The following is a 23,608-nucleotide window of genomic DNA, read 5'->3' as shown; positions in this document are numbered from 1 at the left end:
TCAACAATGGCCGAAAGCGGTAAGCGTGATATCGACGAAGTGGAAGAAGATGACGATGAATGGGTCGGTCCCATGCCGGAAGAGGCAATCAAGACAAAAAAGAGAAAGGGTAAAACCAGTTGATATTCTGTATTGATGCGTACAATAGATTGATGGAGGAAATAAATAAATCAGACAAAAATCGTTGGGTTTATTGATGTCGTGATGGATCAGTTTGGTCCTCCGTTTAAGCACAGGGGTTCGTTATAAATGTCAATTGGTTTAATTTTGTTTAATGTCCTATTAACAGCTAAGGTCATTTAAGGACGTGCCTCCATGTGGGTAGTGTATGCGTGCTTTTGTGTGTGTATGCAGGAGACAGGGTAAGTTGGAGTGCTTGCCTGCGATACTGATATGGGTCACAGCACACACACAAGTGTAACGAACCCCTGTGGTTTTAGTACACAATTATTGAAACTGATGTGGTTCAAATCCACGGAAAGTCATAATGTCACCTTTTATTCATTGTCTGTTCCATGTAATTTGATGTCATGGGCAGTGTCTGCCTCAGATTAATGCTTGTTCAGAAGCATTTTTTTGGTCACAAGTAAAAAATAATAAGCCCCTGTGAGTATGATATCCAAAATTCAACAATGCAAATAAACTTTGTCGCAAGCATGTTAGAAATAAACACCAGCTCCCAATGGTTGCCCTATTAGCATTAGACATTGAAACATTGATAAAACAATGAACATTTATCAATTAAAATAGAATAAGATGAAAAAGACCAGTTCAACAATACTGTATAGAGGAAGCACAGTGGTTTTAAAATTGACAATTTGAATTTTTTGTATCAAGAAAAAGTTCAATCACAGCAGATGTGTTTTATATTCAGATATATACATGCAGAATGACAATCCATTGAATTGTTTTTTTTCTCTTTCAGTGCTTGAGTTTGAAAAAATATACCTAGAAAACATGCCAAATGCTGAGTCCTACGAGAAAAGTTTCATGCACAGAGATGTTGTTACTCATGTGGCAGTATCAAAGTATGTGTGTATACCATGTGTTTGTTAAAAGTGTATGTGTATCTGTCATCTTTTTGGTTCAGCAGTTTATATTTTAGTTTCTGGTTTTACATGCAGATTGCATGGGTTTGATTCTCCTGTATGAGTGTGACATTTTCAGAGGTGTTATTGTCACCTTGCCACCATCTGTTCAAGGCTTACCCTAAAAAGGACTCAAATGCCATAGGTCCTATAAATCAATTAATAACAATGACATCTTTGTAGTAATCAAAATAATAGTAGTATAAATCTGCCTCAGATTAATGCTTGTTCAGAAGCAAAGTTACAAATATTCAAACAGATTTAGCAAAAATGAACATAATAAGGAACTTAGACTTGTAGTATGATAAAGCCAATATGTAATTTGAATAATCATTACCACACGTGTTGATTTACAGAACTGGGTTTATCATTACTGCTAGCTGTGATGGACATGTTAAATTCTGGACCAAAAATGAAGATGCAGGCATTGAGTTTGTCAAGCATTTCAGGAGCCATTTAGGTGAGAGGGCTGTTTTGTATGCTGTGACTTAAAGTGACTACTGTTGCAAGTGACTTAAGAGTGACAACTGTTGTACTGTTGCTAGTGACTTTAGTGTGACAACTGTTGTACTGTAGCCCATTACTTAGAGTGACAACTGTTGTACTGTAGTCCATTACTTAGAGTGACACCTATTGTACTGTAGCCTCTGACATTAGAGACAACTGTTGTACTGAAGCCTGTGACTGAGAGTGACAACTGTTGTACTGTAGCCTGTGACTTAGAGTGACAGCTGTTGTACTGTAGCCTGTGACTTAAAGTGACAACTGTTGCACTGTAGTCCATTACTTAGAGTGACAACTGTTGTACTGTAGCCTGTGACTTAAGAGTGACAACTGTGGTACTGTAGCCTGTGACTTAAAGTGACAACTGTTGTACTGTAGACTTAGAGTGACAACTGTTGTACTATAGCCTGTGACTTAGAGTGACATCTGTTGTACTGTAGCTTGTGACTTGGAGTGATAACTGTTGTACTGTAGGCTGTGACTTAAGAGTTGTACTGAAGCCTGTGACTTAAAAGGGACAACGGTTGTACTGTAGCCTGTGACTTAAAGTGACAACTGTTTTACTGTAGTCCATTACTTGAGGGACAACTGTTGGATTGAAGCCTGTGACTGAGAATGACACCTGTTGTACTGTAGCCTGTGACTGAGAGTGACAACTGTTGTACGGTAGCCTGTGACTTAGAGTGACAACTGTTGTACTGTAGTCCATTACTTGAGTGACAACTGTTGTACTGAAGCCTGTGACTGAGAATGACAGCTGTTGTACTGTAGCTTGTGACTTGGAGTGATAACTGTTGTACTGTAGCCTGTGACTGAGAGTGACAGCTGTTGTACTGTAGGCCGTTACTTAGAGTGACAACTGTTGTACTATAGCGTGTGACTTAGAGTGACAACTGTTGTACTGAAGCCTGTGACTGAGAGTGACAGCTGTTGTACTGTAGTCCATTACTTAGAGTGACAACTGTTGTACTATAGCCTGTGACTTAGAGTGACAACTGTTGTACTGAAGCCTGTGACTGAGAGTACCAGCTGTTGTACTGAAGCCTGTGACTTGGAGTGACAGCTGTTGTACTGTAGCCTGTGACTTAGAGTGATAACTGTTGAACTGAAGCCTGTGACTGAGAGTGACAGCTGTTGTACTGTAGCCTGTGACTTAGAGTGACAACTGTTGTACTGTAGGCTGTAACTTAGAGTGACAACTGTTGTACTATAGGCTGTGACTGAGAGTGATAACTGTTGTACTGTAGCTTGTGACTTGGAGTGATAACTGTTGTACTGTAGGCTGTGACTTAAGAGTGACAACTGATGTACTGTAGCTTGTGACATGGAGTGACAGCTGTTGTACTGTAGCCTGTGACTGAGAGTGACAGCTGTTGTACTGTAGCTTGTGACTTGGAGTGATAACTGTTGTACTGTAGGCTGTGACTTCAGAGTGACAACTGTTGTACTGTAGCCTGTGACTGAGAGTGACAGCTGTTGTACTGTAGCTTGTGACTTGGAGTGACAACTGTTGTACTGTAGCCTGTGACTTAGAGTGACAACTGTTGTACTGTAGGCTGTGACTGAGAGTGATAACTGCTGTACTGTAGGCTGTGACTTAAGAGTGACAACTGTTGTACTGTAGTCTGTGACATAAGAGTGACAACTGTTGTACTGTAGCCTGTGACTTGGAATGATAACTGTTGTACTGTAGCTTGTGACTTGGAGTGACAACTGTTGTACTGTAGCTTGTGACTTGGAGTGACAACTGTTTTACTGTAGCCTGTGACTGAGAGTGACAGCTTTTGTACTGTAGCTTGTGACTTGGAGTGACAACTGTTTTACTGTAGCCTGTGACTGAGAGTGACAGCTTTTGTACTGTAGCTTGTGACTTGGAGTGACAACTGTTGTACTGTAGCTTGTGACTTAAGAGTGATAACGGTTGTACTGTAGCCTGTGACTGAGAGTGACAGCTTTTGTACTGTAGGCTGTGACTTAGAGTGACAACTGTTGTACTGTAGTCCATTACTTGAGTGACAACTGTTGTACTGAAGCCTGTGACTGAGAGTACCAGCTGTTGTACTGAAGCCTGTGACTTGGAGTGACAGCTGTTGTACTGTAGCTTGGGACTTGGAGTGATAACTGTTGTACTGTAGATTGGGACTTGGAGTGACAACTGTTGTTCTGTAGCCTGTGACTGAGAGTGACAGCTTTTGTACTGTAGCTTGTGACTTGGAGTGACAACTGTTGTACGTGACAACTGTTGTACTGTAGTCTGTGACATAAGAGTGACAACTGTTTTACTGTAGCCTGTGACTGAGAGTGACAGCTTTTGTACTGTAGCTTGTGACTTGGAGTGGTAACTGTTGTACTGTAGCTTGTGACTTTGAGTGATAACTGTTTTACTGTAGGCTGTGACTTAAGAGTGACTGTTGCAAGTGGCTTAAGAGTGACAACTGTTGTACTGTTGCTAGGGACTTTAGTGTGACAACTGTTGTACTGTAGCCCATTACTTAGAGTGACAACTGTTGTACTGTAGACTTAGAGTGACAACTGTTGTACTGTAGTCCATTACTTGAGTGACAACTGGTGTACTGAAGCCTGTGACTGAGAATGACAGCTGTTGTACTGTAGTCCATTACTCAGAGTGACAACTGTTGTACTATAGCCTGTGACTTAGAGTGATAAGTGTTGTACTGAAGCCTGTGACTGAGAGTACCAGCTGTTGTACTGAAGCCTGTGACTTGGAGTGACAGCTGTTGTACTGTAGCTTGGGACTTGGAGTGATAACTGTTGTACTGTAGCCTGTGACTGCGAGTGGCAGCTGTTGTACTGTAGCTTGTGACTTGGAGGGATAACTGTTGTACTGTAGCCTGTGACTTAGGGTGACAACTGTTGTACTGTAGCCTGTGATTTAGAGTGACAACTGTTGTACTGTAGGCTGTGACTGAGAGTGATAACTGCTGTACTGTAGGCTGTGACTTAAGAGTGAAAACTGTTGTACTGTAGTCTGTGACATAAGAGTGACAACTGTTTTACTGTAGCCTGTGACTGAGAGTGACAGCTTTTGTACTGTAGCTTGTGACTTGGAGTGACAACTGTTTTACTGTAGCCTGTGACTGAGAGTGACAGCTTTTGTACTGTAGCTTGTGACTTGGAGTGACAGCTGTTCTACTGTAGCTTGTGACTTGGAGTGATAAACTGAGAGTGACAGCTGTTGTACTGTAGGCTGTGACTTAGAGTGAAAACTGCTGTACTGTAGGCTGTGACTGAGAGTGATAACTGCTGTACTGTAGGCTGTGACTTAAGAGAGACAACTGTTGTACTGTAGCCTGTGACTTGTAGTGATAACTGTTGTACTGTAGCCTGTGACTGCGAGTGGCAGCTGTTGTACTGTAGCTTGTGACTTGGAGTGATAAACTGAGAGTGACAGCTGTTGTACTGTAGTCCATTCCTTAGAGTGACAACTGTTGTACTATAGCTTGTGACTTAGAGTGATAACTGTTGTACTGAAGCCTGTGACTGAGAGTGACAACTGTTGTACTGTAGCTTGTGACTTAAGAGTGATAACTGTTGTACTGTAGCCTGTGACTGAGAGTGGCAGCTGTTGTACTGTAGCTTGTGACTTGGAGTGATAACTGTTGTACTGTAGCCTATGACTTAAGAGTGACAACTGTTGTACTGTAGCCTGTGACTTAGAGTGACAACTGTTGTACTGTAGCCTGTGTACTTCAGAAACAAATGCTGCACAGTGTCCTGTCCTGTGTACATCACTTATATCATACATGTATGTCATGTATTACAGGGACAATTGAGGACATGTCTGTGAGCAGCCCTGGAGATCTCTGCTGTACAATATCTGATGATAAATCTGCGAAAGTGTTTGACGTGGTAAATTTTGGTAAGTTGCATAGACGTATTTTATCAAGTGTATGTAAAATCTGTAGTATGAAATAAATGGTGAAAATCATTTATCGGTTACAAATGGTGAAAATCATTTATCGGTTACAAATGGTGAAAATCAAAAATCAATTTATTTTAAATCAGTGTTTTTATGTTATATTACAAATACACTTTTTATACTGAATTTCAATGGATCTATTAAAAATAGAATTCAGAAATTCAGAAGACAATTTGGATGATAACCTCATATTAAACCTACGACACAGTCAAGTACTGATTCTATAGAGCTGATTACTGACAAATTTCAGGTACTTGGTATACTGAATTTGTCAGATGCCACATGGATAATTGTATTTGGAATAATATCAATAGTTCTCTATCAGTTGAGAACACATTTTTTTCTTCAAATTCTTTTGTGGTCAATGTGTACAACTGAACTTGACATGATGCTGTTTGTTCCGTAGATATGATTAACATGGTGAAGCTGGACTATGCCCCACATACCTGTGGCTGGATCTATGCCTCTGGGGATCCGGTCTCCGCCCTTGCTGTGTAAGTAGAAAGGTGTTGAATTCTATATATTATACCAGATTTTAAATGGTTTATTTTACATCACTTGTTTTGTCTGTTTTTGTATACTACAGTAATAATGAATATCTTTAATTCACAATTGCCACTTGCATACACTGAACTTGTAATTTTTCAGTGATGTTTGAACAAACCTTATCATCAAATTTGATAATGTTTGTCATCATCGTTTTGTATTTCTACACAATGGTTGTGTATAACTATTTTGTCATCATTGTTTGTGTACTTTATTATCAATGACAGTGTATTTGTTGTCATCATTGTCTGTGTATTATCAATGACAGTGTATTTGTTGTCATCATTCTGTGTACTAATCGTTTGTGTAGTAGATAAAAGTGACTTCCCTGTTACAGGTCAGAGAAGGAAACAGGTACCATACACATATATGATGGCCGGGGAACAAACACTCCACTGCACATTCTCTCGAGCATGCATTCATCGCCTGTGATGTTGATCAGGGTAAGACACAAGTTGTAAAACAAGGGAGATAATCTGTAAGTAATGAATGCTGTTAATCATATCAATAACATGGGAAGGTTGTGCTCGAATAATAACACCAGGTATTCACTATTGAGTTAATTCTTCAAGAAACTCAGATATCCAATGTCAAAATGCATAAAAATAAATCAAATTAAAAGTTCACAAAACATTTGAATTTATTGTTCATTGCAAGCTAACACTTGAAATTGTATTAGACAAACTATTAGCAATTAATGATACATTATTTTTAGAATTTGAATCATACATTTGTCATATAATAAGTTTAGTTACTATATGAAAAAAATTGATATGAGGATATAATTTGGCATCAAATCAAAGGACTTGGGGCATTAAGGGTTATTGCCGGCCTCACCGAGGTTTAAAAGTTAGTTGTAACATTTGTAATCTGGAATAAATGAAGTACGCAAATATATAAAAGACCATATTTTGGCTATTTCTGCATAGCAATGCAATTTTGTTGCTATTGTAGGGCATCTACGCATGCGAATTGGAAAAGATCTACAACAAGAAAGATAGCCCCAATTAACCAATATAATGTTATAACAAAAATTGTTAAATAAATTCAAGTTGAAATCTTTACTTTTGATGAGGCCAAAAATGACCCACAATGCCCCAAGTCCTTTGAATAATACATTTAATGATATGTTGCCATTTAATTGAAAAATAATATTGGAAGAGTTTCATTGGTTTGCTACAGTATAACCCTGTGTATGAGGTGGCAGTGTCTGCTGACAAGGACGGTATGCTGGAGTACTGGGCCGGTCCTAAATACGACTTCAAGTTCCCAAAGAATGTACAATGGAAGTACAAGACTGATACAGATCTTTATATATTTGCTCAGGTAACTAATGGCACAGATCTTTATGCATTCGCTCAGGTAACTTATGGAAAAGATTTTTATGCATTCGCTCAGGTAACTTATGGCACAGATCTTTATGCATTTGCTCAGGTAACTAATGGCACAGGTCTTTATGCATTCGCTCAGGTAACTTATGGCACAGATCTTTATGCATTTGCTCAGGTAACTAATGGCACATATCTTTATGCATTCACTCAGGTAACTAATGGCACAGATCTTTATGCATTCGCTCGGGTAACTTATGGCACAGATCTTTATGCATTCACTCGGGTAACTAATGGCACAGATCTTTATGCATTCGTTCAGGTAACTAATAGCACAGATCTTTATGCATTCGCTCAGGTAACTAATAGCACAGATCTTTATGCGTTCGCTCAGGTAACTAATGGCACAGATCTTTATGCATTCACACAGGTAACTAATGGCACAGATCTTAATGCATTCACACAGGTAACTTATGGCACAGATCTTTATGCATTCACACAGGTAACTAATGGCACAGATCTTTATGCATTCACACATGTAACTAATGGCACAGATCTTAATGCATTCACACAGGTAACTAATGGCACAGATCATTATGCATTCACACAGGTAACTAATGGCACAGATCGTTACATCACACAGGTAACTAATGGCACAGATCGTTATGCATTCACACAGGTAACTAATGGCACAGATCGTTACATCACTGACTAATTATCTAAAGACATAGGTAGTGACTATGGATGGTTGTCAAATAATTCTGAATTACATCAGATCAGGCAAATAAAACAATTCGGAGGGCTAATCAATTGTTTGAGATTAGAAAACTTTTCAACACATATCAAAAGGTCAATGGGTATGTCAGCATATGAGGGCTCACTCTGGACCTAAAAAAGTGTGATTCTCGGCCTCCAACAGCCCTATAGATGCCCTCTATTAAAATTATTCTATATTTAATAGTTATTTTGAGATGTAATAATATTCAACGTGATGGTGAAGGAGTACTCTGTAGTGTTATTTAACAATTTATTTGTAACTTCTTCCATAATGTGATAACCTTTTATGATACTTTCAGATGATAAGCTGTAATTTAGAAGAAAAAATATTTGAATCAAAATGCTAAAACCTTGCACAAGAACTTTTAAATAATTCTTTTCAAAAGAGAGAAAATCAGACTTGATCTCATTTCTTGACACAGAAGTCTTGAAAAAAATGTCGGTTGAAGACTTTTAATTTTAAAATATTTTGTTCACCATTAATTACAATAATTTTGTGCCTTAAATCTAAAAATTTAACAGAAATAAAAATACAAATCAAAAGTAGCCTCAATGATGCAATATATGTATAATCATTTTCATTGAGTTTCTTCAATTTGCACCTAATATAAGAGTTTGTCAAAGACATTCTTCACAGTTTACTGTTCTGAAAGCAGCATAATTGAATGCTAAATAACATTTCTCGATCACTTTAAATTCTAAATTGTCAAATCCACAAAAGCGCTCAAGTACATTGTCTCGTTTGAAGTGATCTTACACAGTTCAAAGGCCGAAAATGGGCACTTACTGGGCCGACAACTGTACATGTGTAAGACCCCATGTGTTACTCGCCTATCAGACTGTTTTCTCACAGGTCATTCAATTTTCTTGGCCCCACTGTCCACTACAGTAACACAAATTATAATATCTCTTGCCATCTGAAGGTTGCTTAATGTCTTGAAAACTTGAACAAAAGCAGTGGCTTACAGTTGTACAGAGTTGTGCAGCTGAATTCTGACATCCCTGATTATGTATACACAATCAGTGTCAGTCACAATACACATGTGAGAAGGGTTTTTCTTAGTTTTTGTCTCGCCGTTTTGTCTCGCCGCACAGGGTCTCTGAGGCGAGACAAAGGTATTGCCTTTCCGGCGATGTCAACATTAAATTTTTGCATTTAAGTTAGTTTCACTGAAAGTATAAGTGCTAGACCAAACAAACTCGGACCATAGATGCATCTTAGGTAGTACACCTCAACTCATGCTTCAAATGCTGGATGCTGCCTACCTTTCATGGTCCATTGACTTTGTCAGTATCTCCATCAACATTAAGTTTTTGCATTTAAGTTAGTTTCTCTGAAACTATGAGTGCTAGACCAACCAAACTTGGACCATAGATGCGTCTTCGGTAGTACATCTCAACCCATGCATCAAATGCTGGATGCAGCCTACCTTTCATGATCCATTGACTTTGTCAGCATCTCCATCAACATTAAGTTTTTGCGTTTAAGATAGTTTCTCTGAAACTAGAAGTGCTACACCAACCAAACTTTACATGTGCATTGATGGTCCAATTGGGGCACAGTTGAGATATATCAGTCTGAATGGCTTGTTTATAACCTAGTAGCCACATCATACTTTTAGTAATCAATTGGAAATATAAATACACTAACTATATACCGACAGCATTAGCCCTGATATAACTTTAATTTAAGATCTTTAAGGCTTTGTGAATTGCAGAATGATCAAATTTATGATCTTTCATTTTATTGCATAAAAATATCATTTTTTTTTATCTGAGTAAATTATTAAATGCATTATCATTCAAGCAATAGTCTGTCACATTTTACTCTAATAAAATAAAGTTTTATACCAGATGGTTCTATTACATTATTTTTGTTTCAGAACAAGACTATTCCTAGTGATGTCAGTTTTTCTCCAGATGGCAAACTGATGGCCTCTATAGCAAAGGATCGAAAGGTGGGTTGAAATGCCTATCAGTCAACTGTAAACAGATACAAAATATCACAGTACCTTCAATCCTTTTGCATCTGTTTAGTTGTGTACATGTTCATGAATTAAATATGAGGTGGTATTATTTGAAGAATTACTAGTACAATCATGCAAAGTTTTATGTTATATTTAGAAACTACAATTTAATGTTTAAGTCTTACTTATACCTGACAACCCCCTTCACCAACAATAAAGCTGATACATGTGATAAGTGATGGTAGCGTTGGGTGGGGGAGGGGGTAAATGGAATTGAGATGTCTGACTTTCTCTCTATCTGGAATCAAGACCAAACTTGTTCAGATGGTTGACCTTGACCCACTTTAAAGGTCAATGGGGTGAAATGTTTCTGAATAAACAAAATCCCAGGTTGATATATATCTGACCAGTAGCATGCTAGGATGAAGGGCTACAAACTACGTTCAAAGGATTGACCTTGACCCTTTTTCAATGTCACTGGGGTCAAATGTTTTAAAACTCTTCGAACAACTTCTTCTTGAAAAACAAAAGGCACATGGTGCTGATATCTGGCCAGAAGTATGTTGGGGTGAAAGGCTACAAAGTTTGTTAAAATGAATAACCTTGATCAAGATTCATGGTTATCAGCGTCAATTGTTTTAAAATCTTTAAACAACTTCTTCTCAATTATCAAAAGGTCAAGGGTGATTGTATATGCCCAAAAGAAGACTAGGATGAAGGGCTACAAAGTTTTTCCAAATAACTGACCTTGCCTTTATATGGCTATACTCCCAGTGCTGAATTGTTTGATTTTTTTTTTATATATTGTATTTTTTTAAATGGCTTTAAATATAAACTAGAAGTGTATACGCATCCAGTAAATGTCTTTAGAGCCATCTAAAACGTATTGTTAGGTGTTTTTACAGGTTGAAGATGGATGTATGAAACAAGATGGCTGCCATAATGACTATCAGACATGTGCTAATGCTACATTCATTATCCAGCATTGGGTTTAAACAAACATCAATTTATAAGTAGCTGAAATTAATTTTAGCCATAATATCGCAACTATGAACAAGTCTACTCATGTTTTTTTTAAATAAATGGAAAAATATGTGTTTTATCACAAGTTTATGACAAGGGAGGGGTGTCAAAGATTTAGGATAAAAAAGGAGTAAGGGATTTTGTAGATTGTACCTTTTTACAAACAACAACAAATAAACTGCAAACAATCAAGGAAGGCCAACGAAACACAACTGCAAAGTATTTGTGCTTACCTTCGGACTGATTATTCTGTTAATACAGTATGTACCATCATTGAATCCGATTCAAATATAAAAACGTGCATCAAAAATGTCAATGTTCCCATTTTATAAATCCTATACTGTTAATACCTATGTCTGACCAATCCTATTCTGTCTTGTTATATATCATGTCGTGTCTAATCACAATTCAGTGTCATTGCTCTAGTGACTTCATTTTTTTTTTTATCAAATTTTATGCAAGATTACTTTGCTCAACATATATCCATCAATTATTATCCAATACAAAGGTCTAGTGTAAGAATAGCTTAGATGAGTTTGTATTTCAGGATTTCAAGGTCAAGGCAACTATCCTATATATGGTTATCATGCAACATAACTTTTCGGGTCAGTAATGGGTGGTGGTTGTTAGTGTTTGGTAGATGGTGTGTTAATGCAATAGAATTACTTAGTAACATCATTAAGAAGGGGTGAAAATTGGTTGCATAAAACTGATTGTCACATAAGTAGATATGACTGTACAATTTAAATAATCAAATTGAATTCTTTCCTCTTAAGTCTTTGATTGTGCTTGATTTTCTAGGTCAGAATCTTCAAATTTCTAACAGGAAAATTATCCAAAGTTTTGGATGAATCTCTCAAGCAGTTTACAGAACTACAACAGGTAAGTATCCTTTATAGTGAAGTACAGATTGTATAAACTCAAAAGAGACCAAAGAAAAACAGAAATTATTCCTCAATTCTCATTAAAACTGAGAACATTAAGACCCTGCTGATCAACTCCAGGCCAGCAACTAAACAGGGGAGGTGTCAGTTTAGTGTACCGGTAAGTGTGTTTATCAACTGAATGGCTAACACTGTCCATCACTTTGGAATCTTGGGAATTTTATTTAAATTCTCAATTTCTGGAACCCTGGGCCATCCCTTCTCCCTTGGGGCGGGGGTAAAGTTTACTGCAGTTTATATTGGGAAATAAAACTTTTGGGTATGTTTTGACAATTTTCTGTAGGAAATTATTCTGACTTGGTAAGAAACATCCTTGAAGGAAGATGGTTTTCAAATTGTAAAGTTGAGATTCCTCTTTTTATTGCATCCAGTTAGCTAGTTTGCTTATGTTCAGAGATAAAAATAATGAAGGGGGCTTAATTGCAGGCACCCACCCTGTTCTGAGGACATAAGCGAAAGTGGGGAGTGGGCTTATTTGCAAGTGGGATTTATTTGAGGTCAAATACTGTAGCTCACACGTTGCAAAACCCAGTGGAGGGAGCTTTTCTACACTGAGATCCTTTGAGGTTTGCAAACCCTGTCAGCTTAAGATTTTATTTTATTTTCAGATGAAGCAGCAGTTGCCTAACATGGAATTTGGACGTCGTCTGGCAGTAGAGCGAGAATATGAGAAAACAGAATCCTGTCACAGGTGTAGCATAAGTAAGTCATCTATCTCAAACAAATTCATAACTGACTGATTTAGGGAATATTTCAGTCCTAGCCTCACATAGTCTTCATTGGCTCTTGGTTAGAGTATCAGCCCTATGTCTGAAGGATTTGTGTAGTCAATCCATAACCTGTTTTGGGAATGAAATTCATCAGTTTGGTATGAATAATAAAAGCAAAGATTTTTTTTACCACAAACAGGAATTGAAAACTTTTTTGCGAGCTTTCGAAAAATGTGTGTTTCCTTTGACAAGCAAAGAGTGTAAATGACTGGGATGAAGGGCTTATAGATAATTAATTTTGCACATGGGGCCTCTTGTTACCGATTTTTCCGTCACTACACCACACAATCCTGGGTGATTAACACCTTAACACAAGAATCTAGGCATTGAAAACGTTGTTATGATGTCTTAGGCAATTCTACCTGTAGAGGGACGTAACTCTAATAGTAACTCTAGATATCATGGGTTATGGACCCTATAGCCTTAAATGTGTTGAAAGTCTAGCAATCTTATTATCTTTTATCAAAGGTAGAATATCAGGATGTATTTTTTTATAAGCTTGATTGCATATCTGTAAATTATCGGTTATTTTTTGTTGATCAGTTATCTCAATAAAGGGCTAAATAATTTAACAGGTGTGATATTTGTTCAAGAATTATTTGAGAGTAAATGTTATTGTAATGATCATTTCTATGGTTAAATATGTGAAAGTTTATTTAATTGTTTTATATGTTTGCTTTTCTTGTTGTCTTATTGTATATATCTGATTTTTTTTTCTTTTCATATTTCAGTTTTTGATGAGAGTGGACATTTTGTACTTTATGCTACTATGCTAGGAATCAAAGGTATGTATGTGTTATATTATTCATAAAACACTTACCTTTGTAGATTCCAGCATGATTTCATTTGAGCGTTAGATAAGACTTAGATAAAAGCACTGTTGCAAGCATACCTAGCATAGAAAATACAGCATGGACTTAAATTATAACTGCTTATAAATTTCACATTGCACCTTAGCTTAGAAAATTTAGAAAATCAGGAAAAATCACAGAACCTTCTAACCTGTGAAGCTTAGGAGACTCATAGGGATCACTCTGTTGTTAGCATTAGTATCGTCTGCAATAATTGGTTCTGTAAATAATTTTAAAAAGAACATTATGATTTTCTGGTAATGCAAATTACCAACTCAATATTCATTTTGACCCAAAATGAAAATCAACATGACCTCCAGCTGAGCAGGGGACACATAAACTTTCTTGTAGTTTTTGTTAAATAAGTTAGTAAATATTTTGCAAAGGAGTTGAATAGAGTACTTCACTGCTGTATTTACATTTCAGTGATTAACCTGCACACAAACAGATGTGTAAGAATGCTGGGGAAGAAAGAGAATGCACGCTTTATGGCACTCAGCATGTTCCAAGGCACAGGCAAAAAACGAAAGGCGGCAGTAGATGTTGAAATGGCAGCCTCCGAAAACCCGATTCTACAGACCGTCAACCTCGACCCTATACTCTTTTGTACAGCCTTCAAGAAAAACAGGTTTTACCTTTTTTCACACAGGGAACCTGATGACATCAAAAGGTTAGTTGGTCTCTTAAAGTTAGATCAAGTTGTAGCATCTGTAATATTTTACTTCAAACCGTCAAATTTAGGATTTATTTAATTTTCTGTCGAGTCTAGAGTGTTGTGTAGTGCATCCATTTCGTGTTGTGAAATATTTTCAAGATGTTAATTTTCAATCATAACTTAAAAACTTTTGCGTAAAAGGTATGAAAAAAAGAACTTCGACTTGGTCATGTGTAAAAGCTTTGGCCGATATCAGGCCGGGATATCACATTAAGCTGTCAGAACCTTAGTTAGTCCAGAACAAGATTTTATTGTCCAACTGAGTGGAAACTAACAATATTAATCAGAAGCTTTGTAACCTTACTAGTCACATACCACTTACATGACCCCAACACTTAAGGTCAAAGACAAAAGGAAATCATCATCCTATTTGTCATTTTAAATTATGGAGACAGTGTTATTAATTTTTCATAAGTCATGATATTTAAACACATTTGTATGCAGTAGAGTGTCTCGTATAGCCAACATTGGTTGGGTAATCAGTAATTTTCACTTAACATATGACTATGGTTATTGAAGATATAAAATGAGTATTGTACATGCTGTTTAGACAGTGTGTGTCATTTAAATAGCATTTCACTGACTTACTCATTGTTATAGTGAGAAATTGAATCCAGATTATTGAAAATATGATTTAACACATGTATTTTAGCTCAGAAACAGAAAGAGATGTGTTCAATGAGAAACCATCAAAAGAGGACATGGTGTCTGCCACTCAGGTATGCTGTTTTTATTTCTGTGTTACTTTGTGTCAGTTTTTACTGAATGTCTTATCTTTTCGTCATGATTTACTACTTGCAAGAAATGTTCTTTTTGGCCATTTCATTTAGGAGTCGGGAAGGTTATTATTCCCATTCTGATTTTGTTTTAAATTGCTGCGTGCCCAGGACAATTATTATGTTGAATATGTTAATCATATTTTACTGTTGACCAAGTTATTAGCTATATAAACTTACTTGCATTGTCTTTTGAAATGAGCTAATACAATTTATTTGGGCCGCTAGCCCTTCACCACTGGGTGATAGGTTTATGGCCTACGTGGGGCAGTCAACAGGTACTGGGTGATAGGTTTATGGCCTACGTTGGGCAGTCAATAGGTACTGGGTTATAGGTTTATGGCCTACGCGGGGCAGTCAACAGGTACTGGGTTATAGGGTTATGGCCTACGTTGGGCAGTCAACAGGAACTAGGTTATAGGTTTATGATCTACGTTGGGCAGTCAACAGGCACCGGGGTATAGGTTTATGGCCTACGTGGGGCAGTCATCAGGTACTGGGTGATAGGTTTATGGCCTACGTGGGGCAGTCAAAAGGTACTGGGTTATAGGTTTATGGCCTACTTGGGGCAGTCAACAGGTACTGGGTTATAGTTTTATGGCCTAAGTGGGGCAGTCAACAGGTACTTGGTTATAGGTTTATGGCCTCCGTGGGGCAGTCAACAGGTACTGGGTTATAAGTTTATGGCCTACGTGGGGCAGTCAACAGGGACTGGGTGATAGGTTTATGGCCTACGTTGGGCAGTCAATAGGTACTGGGTTATAGGTTTATGGCCTACCTGGGGCAGTCAAAAGGTACTGGGTTATAGGTTTATGGCCTACGTGGGGCCCTCAACAGGTACTGGGTTATAGGTTTATGGCCTAAGTGGGGCAGTCAACAGGTACTTGGTTATAGGTTTATGGCCTACGTGGGGCCCTCAACAGGTACTGGGTTATAGGTTTATGGACCAATGTGGGGCAGTCAACAGGTACTAGGTTATAGGTTTATGGCCTACGTGGGGCACTCAACAGGTACTGGGTGATAGGTTTATGGTCTACGTTGGGCAGTCAACAGGCACCGGGTTATATGTTTATGGCCTACGTGGGGCCGTCAACAGGTACTTTGGGCCGCTAGCCCTTCACCACTGGGTGATAGGTTTATGGCCTACGTGGGGCAGTCAAAAGGTACTGGGTTATAGGTTTATGGCCTACTTGGGGTAGTCAACAGGTACTGGGTTATAGGTTTATGGCCTACGTTTGGCAGTCAACAGGTACTAGGTTATAGGTTTATGATCTACGTTGGGGAGTCAACAGGCACCGGGTTATAGGTTTATGATCTACGTTGGGCAGTCAACAGGCACCGGGTTATAGGATTATGGCCTACGTGGGGCCGTCAACAGGTACTTTGGGCCGCTAGCCCTTCACCACTGGGTGATAGGTTTATGGCCTACGTGGGGCAGTCACCAGGTACTGGGTTATAGGTTTATGGCCTACGTTTGGCAGTCAACAGGTACTAGGTTATAGGTTTATGATCTACGTTGGGGAGTCAACAGGCACCGGGTTATAGGTTTATGGCCTACGTGGGGCCCTCAACAGGTACTGGGTTATAGGTTTATGGCCTACGCGGGGCAGTCAACAGGTACTGGGTTATAGGGTTATGGCCTACGTGGGGCAGTCAACAGGTACTGGGAGATAGGTTTATGGCCTACGTTGGGCAGTCAACAGGTACTAGGTTATAGGTTTATGATCTACGTTGGGCAGTCAACAGGCACCGGGTTATAGGTTTATGGCCTACGTGGGGCCGTCAACAGGTACTGGGTTATAGGTTTATGGCCTACGTGGGGCAGTCAACAGGTACTGGGTGATAGGTTTATGGCCTACGTTGGGCAGTCAATAGGTACTGGGCTATAGGTTTATGGCCTACGTTGGGCAGTCAACAGGTACTGGGTTATAGGTTTATCGCCTACATGGGGCAGTCAACAGGTACTGGGTTACAGGTTTATGGCCTACATGGGGCAGTCAACAGGTACTGGGTTATAGGTTTATGGACCAATGTGGGGCAGTCAACAGGTACTAGGTTATAGGCTTATGGCCTACATGGGGCAGTCAACAGGTACTGGGTTATAGGCTTATGGCCTGCATGGGGCAGTCAACAGGTACTGGGTTATAGGTTTATGGCCTACGTGGGGCAGTTAACAGGTACTGGGATATAGGTTTATGGCCTACGTGGGGCAGTCAACAGGTACTAGGTTATAGGCTTATGGCCTACATGGGGCAGTCAACAGGTACTGGGTTATAGGTTTATGGCCTACGTGGGGCAGTTAACAGGTACTGGTTGCTGGTTGCTGGTTTTTCTCTGGGTACTCGGCTTTTCTCTATCACCATAGCTGTTTATAGGATGTAAAACCAAACAAACCAATTTACAATTTAGTATGTTTCGATGTATTGTTACGCTTATGTTACTCAGGAAGTGGAAGTGTGCTTATTATATCATAAAAATAAAAATATTGTTGATTTAAAAAAAAAGTGCCTCCTTATCTACCCTTATTTGACCTTTCTAACGCAGAAAATCAATTATACATTTGTTTGACTCAATCATGAATATAACTTATAAGAATATTGAGCCTTACTGACTGTTGTGTTTTTGCCTTCTCACAGGACATGTCGTACACACGGGTGTCAGAGAACTGTACCATCCACACAACAATGGGCGACATCCAACTCAAATTGTTTGCAAAGGAGTAAGTAAAGCTGGCAAGGATAAATTAACTTTTAAAAACATCTTCATATATGCATATATGAAAAGGTCATATCAAACATCAACCAATTAAAAGGCTATGTTTTCTGGACTTTCTGTGAATATTTCAAATAACATGTCATTTGAGTCTAGAAGTTTGCCCATACATTCAACTTGATTTTGAGGTGCATTTCATTGGAATGTTGTTTTTTTTTTTATATATTTTTGTTTGTTTCCAAAGGTGTCCAAAGACAGTGGAGAATTTTTGTGTTCATGGAAAGAATGGTTACTACAATGGTCACATATTCCACAGGGTCATCAAGGGCTTTATGTTACAGACGGGGGACCCGGAGGGTAAGTACAGCACCCGATGATGGGTATATAAACATGATGTTCTTTTGATCACTTCAAAATTTTGTTTATGTTTTTTGTTTTGTTTATTTGATTAAAATGTCAGTGAGATCATGGTTGCATCTGATACGACATGAGGAAAGTCATAATGTCATCATCTGCAAACATTGATAAGTCTGTGATTGTCTTTGGTACAAATATTTGTAAGATTATGATTGCAGTGGATGTTAAAAGTTAAGATATCAGGATTACATTTGGTACAAACATGAGTGTAATTGTAACTGAATCTGGTACACACATTGTTAACATCTTGATTTGAATGGATACAAAGTTGGTAAGAACACGGTTTTTAGCTCACCTGGCACAGAGTGCCTGTGAGCTTATGATGTGGAGTGTCGTCAGTCTTCCCTCATTTGTCAGCTTCTTCTTCGAATGACTTCATCTGAAGGACTGGAGGACCTAGGGTCGTGATATTTGGCCTGTAGGTAGTTGGAACAGAGTGCTAGAAAATATAAACAACCCTGACCTACTTTCAAGGTCACATGGGTCAAATATGTGAAAATATTTAGATAACTTCTTTTGAATACCCAGGAGGCCCAAAGTGATGATACTTGGCCATGCTTTGATTTAGGGCTACCAACCAACTGAATGGCCTTGTTTGACTTTTAATGTCACAGAGGTCAAATGTGTTCCAACTTTTGAACAGGTTCTTTTGAACAACCAATTGTCATAGGTCACGTTATTTAGGTTGAAGCTTAATTTCACATTTAAATCTGTTTGAACTTGACCCACTTTTAAGGTTACAAGTGTGAGAATAATACCAAGTGAGTTATGCAGGCCCATTGGGCCTCTTGTGATGGATAAAATAATGGAAAGATCATGTTTGCATAAGGTATAAACACACAAATAAGACCATGACTGTATCATATACACGATAACTGATCAAACTAAATGCAGAACTGTAGTCACAGTTTACTGGAGCATTGCTGATCAGTGATCATAGATGGAGGTAACGTTAATTACTACAGATCTCAGATGTTTGTGTTGTAGGTACAATACAAAACAGGAATGTTCATTTTAAATCTGTCAACTACCGGTAGAAGGATGTTTTGGATAGTGTGGTGAAAGTTTTGTTCTGCATCTAGCATTGCATTGAGTTATTAACACAAGATATTTATCAATATTAGGAAATGGTACCGGTGGCGAGGCAATATGGGGAGGAGAGTTTGAGGATGAGTTTCACCCTTCATTGCGACATGATAGACCGTACACAGTGAGCATGGCAAATGCTGGACCTAACACCAATGGTTCCCAATTCTTCATCACAGTCTGTCCCACTGTAAGTATTACCTAATAGTTGTGGATTTAAAATGTTCATAGAAGTGAGTTGAAACTATTATTTTGTCTTTCCACCTACCCCCTCTTTTATACTTCCATCCCTCCTCTTTCCTCCTACCACACCCCTCCTCCACTCCTCCAATAATGTCCCTCTCCTTTTACCTGACAACCCTTCTCTTTCCTCCCATCCCAACCCTCCTCCACTCCTGCAACCTTGTCCCTCTCTACTAGCCTGCCCTCCCCAACCTTTCTATTTCCTGCCAACCCGACCTTGCTTCAATCCACAACCTTGCCAACCTCTTCTAGCCTCCCAACCCCTCATCTTTTCTCAATCCATCTCAACTCCTTTAACCTTGTAAATTCCCACTAGATTACCATCTCCTATTTCCTGCTAACCCCAACACCCCTCCTCTTGCCTGTCATCCCCTCCTCTCTACTCCCATCCAAAATCTTCTCCACCCCTGTCTCCCTCCTTAAGCCTGCCATCCCTCTTCTTTCTTCAACCTCACTCCAACCATCCTTCACTCTTGTCCACCTCCTCTAGCCTGCCACCCTTCTTCTCTCCTCCCACCCCCGCCCTCTTCCACTCTGTCTCCCTCATCTAGCCGGCCACCCCTTCTATTTCCTCCCAACCAGAACCCTCCTCCACTCTGTCTCCCCCCATGGTCTGCCACCCCTTCTCTCTCCTCCCATCCCCAACCCTCCTCCACTCTGTCTCCCTCCTCTAGCCGGCCACTTCTCCTCTTTCCTCCCTCCCCATCCCTCTTCCATTCTGTCTCCCTCATCTTGCCAGCCACACCTTCTATTTCCTCCCATTCCCAACCCTCTTCCACTCTGTCTCCCTCCTCTAGCCTGCCACTTCTCCTCTTTCCTCCCTCCCCATCCCTCCTCCACTCTGTCTCCCTCATCTTGCCTGCCACACCTTCTATTTCCTCCCAACCAGAACCCTCCTCCACTCTGTCTCCCTCAATGGTCTGCCACCCCTTCTCTCTCCTCCCATCCCCAACCCTCCTCCACTCTGTCTCCCTCCTCTAGCTGGCCACCTCTCCTCTTTCCTCCCAACTAGAACCCTCCTCCACTCTGTCTCCCTCCTTTAGCCGGCTACTTCTCCTCTTTCCTCCCTCCCCATCCCTCTTCCACTCCGTCTCCCTCATCAAGCCTGCCACACCTTCTATTTCCTCCCATCCCCAACTCTCCTCCACTCTGTCTCCCTCCTCTAGCCGGCCATTTCTCCTCTTTCCTCCCATCCCCAACCCTCCTCCACTATGTCTCCCTCCTCTAGCTGGCCACTTCTCCTCTTTCCTCCCTCCCCAACCCTCCTCCACTCTGTCTCCCTCATCTAGACTGCCACCCCTTCTATTTCCTCCCTCCCCAACCCTTCTCCACTCTGTCTCCCTCCTCTAGCCGACCACTTATCCTATTTCATCCCTCCCCAATCCTCTTCCACTCTGTCTTCCTCATCTAGCCTGCCACCCCTTCTCTCTCCTCCCATCCCCGACCCTCCTCCACTCTGTTTCCCTCCTCGGTCTGCCACCCCTTCTCTCTCCTCCCATCCCCAGCCCTCCTCCACTATGTCTCCCTCCTCTAGCCAGCCACTTCTCCTATTTCATCCCTCCCCAACCATCTTCCACTCTGTCTCTCTCATCTAGCCTGCCACCCCTTCTATTTCCTCCCAACCAGAACCCTCCTCCACTCTGTCTCCTTCCTCGGTCTGCCAACCCTTCTATTTCCTCCCATCCCCAACCTTCCTCCACTCTTTCTCCCTCCTCGGTCTGCCACCCCTTCTCTCTCCTCCCATCCCAAACCCTCCTCCACTCTGTCTCCCTCCTCGGTCTGCCACCCCTTTTATTTCCTCCCATCCCCAACCCTCCTCCACTCTGTTTCCCTCCTCGGTCTGCCACCCCTTCTCTCTCCTCCCATCCCAAACCCTCCTCCACTCTGTCTCCCTCCTCGGTCTGCCACCCCCTTTATTTCCTCCCATCCCCGACCCTCCTCCACTCTGTTTCCCTCCTCGGTCTGCCACCCCTTCTCTCTCCTCCCATCCCCAGCCCTCCTCCACTATGTCTCCCTCCTCTAGCCAGCCACTTATCCTATCTCCTCCCTCCCCAACCCCTTCACTCCTGTCTCCCTCCTCGGTCTGCCACCCCTTCTTTTTCCTCCCATTCCCATTCCTCTTCCTCTCTGTCTCCCTCATCTAGCCTGCCACACCTTCTCTCTCCTCCCATCCCCAACCCTCCTCCACTCTGTTCCCTCCTTGGTCTGCCACATCTTCTATTTTCTGCCTCCTCAACCCCTTCACTCCTGTCTCCCTCCTCGGTCTGCCACCCCTTCTCTCTCCTCCCATCCCCAACCCTCCTCCCCTATGTCTCCATCCTCTAGACAGCCACTTCCCCTCTCTCCTCCCTCCCCAATCCTCCTCCACTCTGTCTACTACCTCCTCTAGCCCGACACCCTTCCTCTTCCTCAAGTGTGTGTGTGTATGTGTGTGTGTGTGTGTGTGTGNGTGGGGGGGGGGGGGGGGGGGGGGGCTGGGGGGCTTAATGTGGGAGAAATCGATGTGGCTGGGAAGGTGACCCCATACCTTTTCCAGTCCAATCGGGGAATCAAACCCCTGGTTGCCATTGTGAAAGGTGAAATGTGCCATTTGATTACCCAAAATCTGTCGCTGGTATATCCTTGTTTGTGTTTTTGCAGCCCTGGTTGGACAATAAACACACAGTATTTGGCCGTGTGGTGAAGGGCATGGAAGTCGTACAGAACATCGGAAATGTAAAGACAAACCCAAAAACGGACAAACCTCATGATGACATCCGAATCATCAGTTTTACCATTAAATAGTGACACGGACATTTTGAAATCTTAATCCTCATACTGTGATGTTTCAGTCAAGAGAATATGATGGATAAAAAAAAGCTGTCAAATGGGATTTACAAGGAATCATTTACCAATTTCTTTCATGCAACATGTTGTTGCAACAAAATGTAAAGTAACATCATCTTACTATATTATTACACTGTATTGTGCAACAATGGATAAGAGATGTGATGGAACAGAGAGGCCTATAGCCTTTATGAATGGAATTATAATCCAATAAGCTGTGAATAGTAAAACATTACAGGTGAGTCTCGTTAATCCATCCACCATCAGCTGTGTATAATATTACATTATAGGTGAGTCTCGTTAATCCACCCACCATCAGCTGTGTATAGTATTACAGGTGAGTCTCGTTAATCCACCCACCATCTGCTGTGTATAGTATTACAGGTGAGTCTCGTTAATCCACCCACCATCAGCCAGTGTCTCTGTATTCAGTTCGGATATTTACTGTGTCCCAACAGTCCTGCCATCTCACCTGTACACACATTTTTGACATTACTTTCCTCGTGTGAACAATCCAGCCATCTCATCTATACATGATTTCTATTCACTGTTTTTGAAAATATGATTTAATTGATTAAGTGAGTATTCTCTCAAGTATATAGTATAACTCACTGAATTCAATTAAGTTTATAATTATCAAAGCTGGATATCAAAATGCCTTATTATCAGCTCATTTGTGATAGGATTAGGGAGAATCAACTGTTCTGTGATGCTTTTCCCAATAACGAGGAGCAAAAATTACTATCTCAGATTTGTTGAGCTGCAATTTAGTAAAATAACAAGAAAATTACCTGGGTGACTGGTGTTTCACTTCAAGACATCTTCTTTTTCAATTTGTATATATATTTTTTTTTTTTAGGTCACCTGAGCTTTGCTCAAGTGACCTATTCCAATCGCTTTTCGTCCGTTGTCGTCCGTCGTCCGTCGTGCGTCGTGCGTAAACTTTTACATTTTCAACTTCTTCTCAAGAACCAGTGGATGGATTTTTTTCAAACTTGGTCAGAATCATCCTTGGTAGATGAGGCTTCAAAATTGTAAAATTGGGATTCCTACCCCAACCCCTGGGGCCAGGGCGGGGCCCCAAAGGGAAAATTA

At 40.3% G+C, this 23,608-nt stretch overlaps 1 protein-coding gene across 1 annotated transcript; it reads left to right on the top strand.

Moving 5' to 3' along the window:
* On the top strand, positions 1-23,411 carry LOC110456195 (peptidylprolyl isomerase domain and WD repeat-containing protein 1-like). The gene is made up of 17 exons (XM_021506772.1): positions 1-109; positions 926-1,028; positions 1,445-1,548; positions 5,377-5,472; positions 5,939-6,026; positions 6,416-6,521; positions 7,261-7,404; positions 10,067-10,141; positions 11,975-12,055; positions 12,726-12,819; positions 13,619-13,672; positions 14,165-14,408; positions 15,106-15,172; positions 17,866-17,948; positions 18,186-18,298; positions 19,483-19,634; positions 22,328-23,411. The coding sequence occupies exons 1-17, from the start codon at positions 7-9 to the stop codon at positions 22,469-22,471; spliced, it is 1,851 nt and encodes a 616-aa protein (XP_021362447.1). The 5' UTR covers positions 1-6; the 3' UTR covers positions 22,472-23,411.
* The last annotated feature ends 197 nt before the right edge of the window (positions 23,412-23,608 follow it).

This window comes from Mizuhopecten yessoensis, unplaced genomic scaffold (genome assembly GCF_002113885.1).
Source record: "Mizuhopecten yessoensis strain PY_sf001 unplaced genomic scaffold, ASM211388v2 scaffold8561, whole genome shotgun sequence".
NCBI classification, from domain to species: Eukaryota; Metazoa; Mollusca; class Bivalvia; order Pectinida; family Pectinidae; genus Mizuhopecten; species Mizuhopecten yessoensis.
This window is presented reverse-complemented; position numbering and strand designations above follow the sequence as displayed.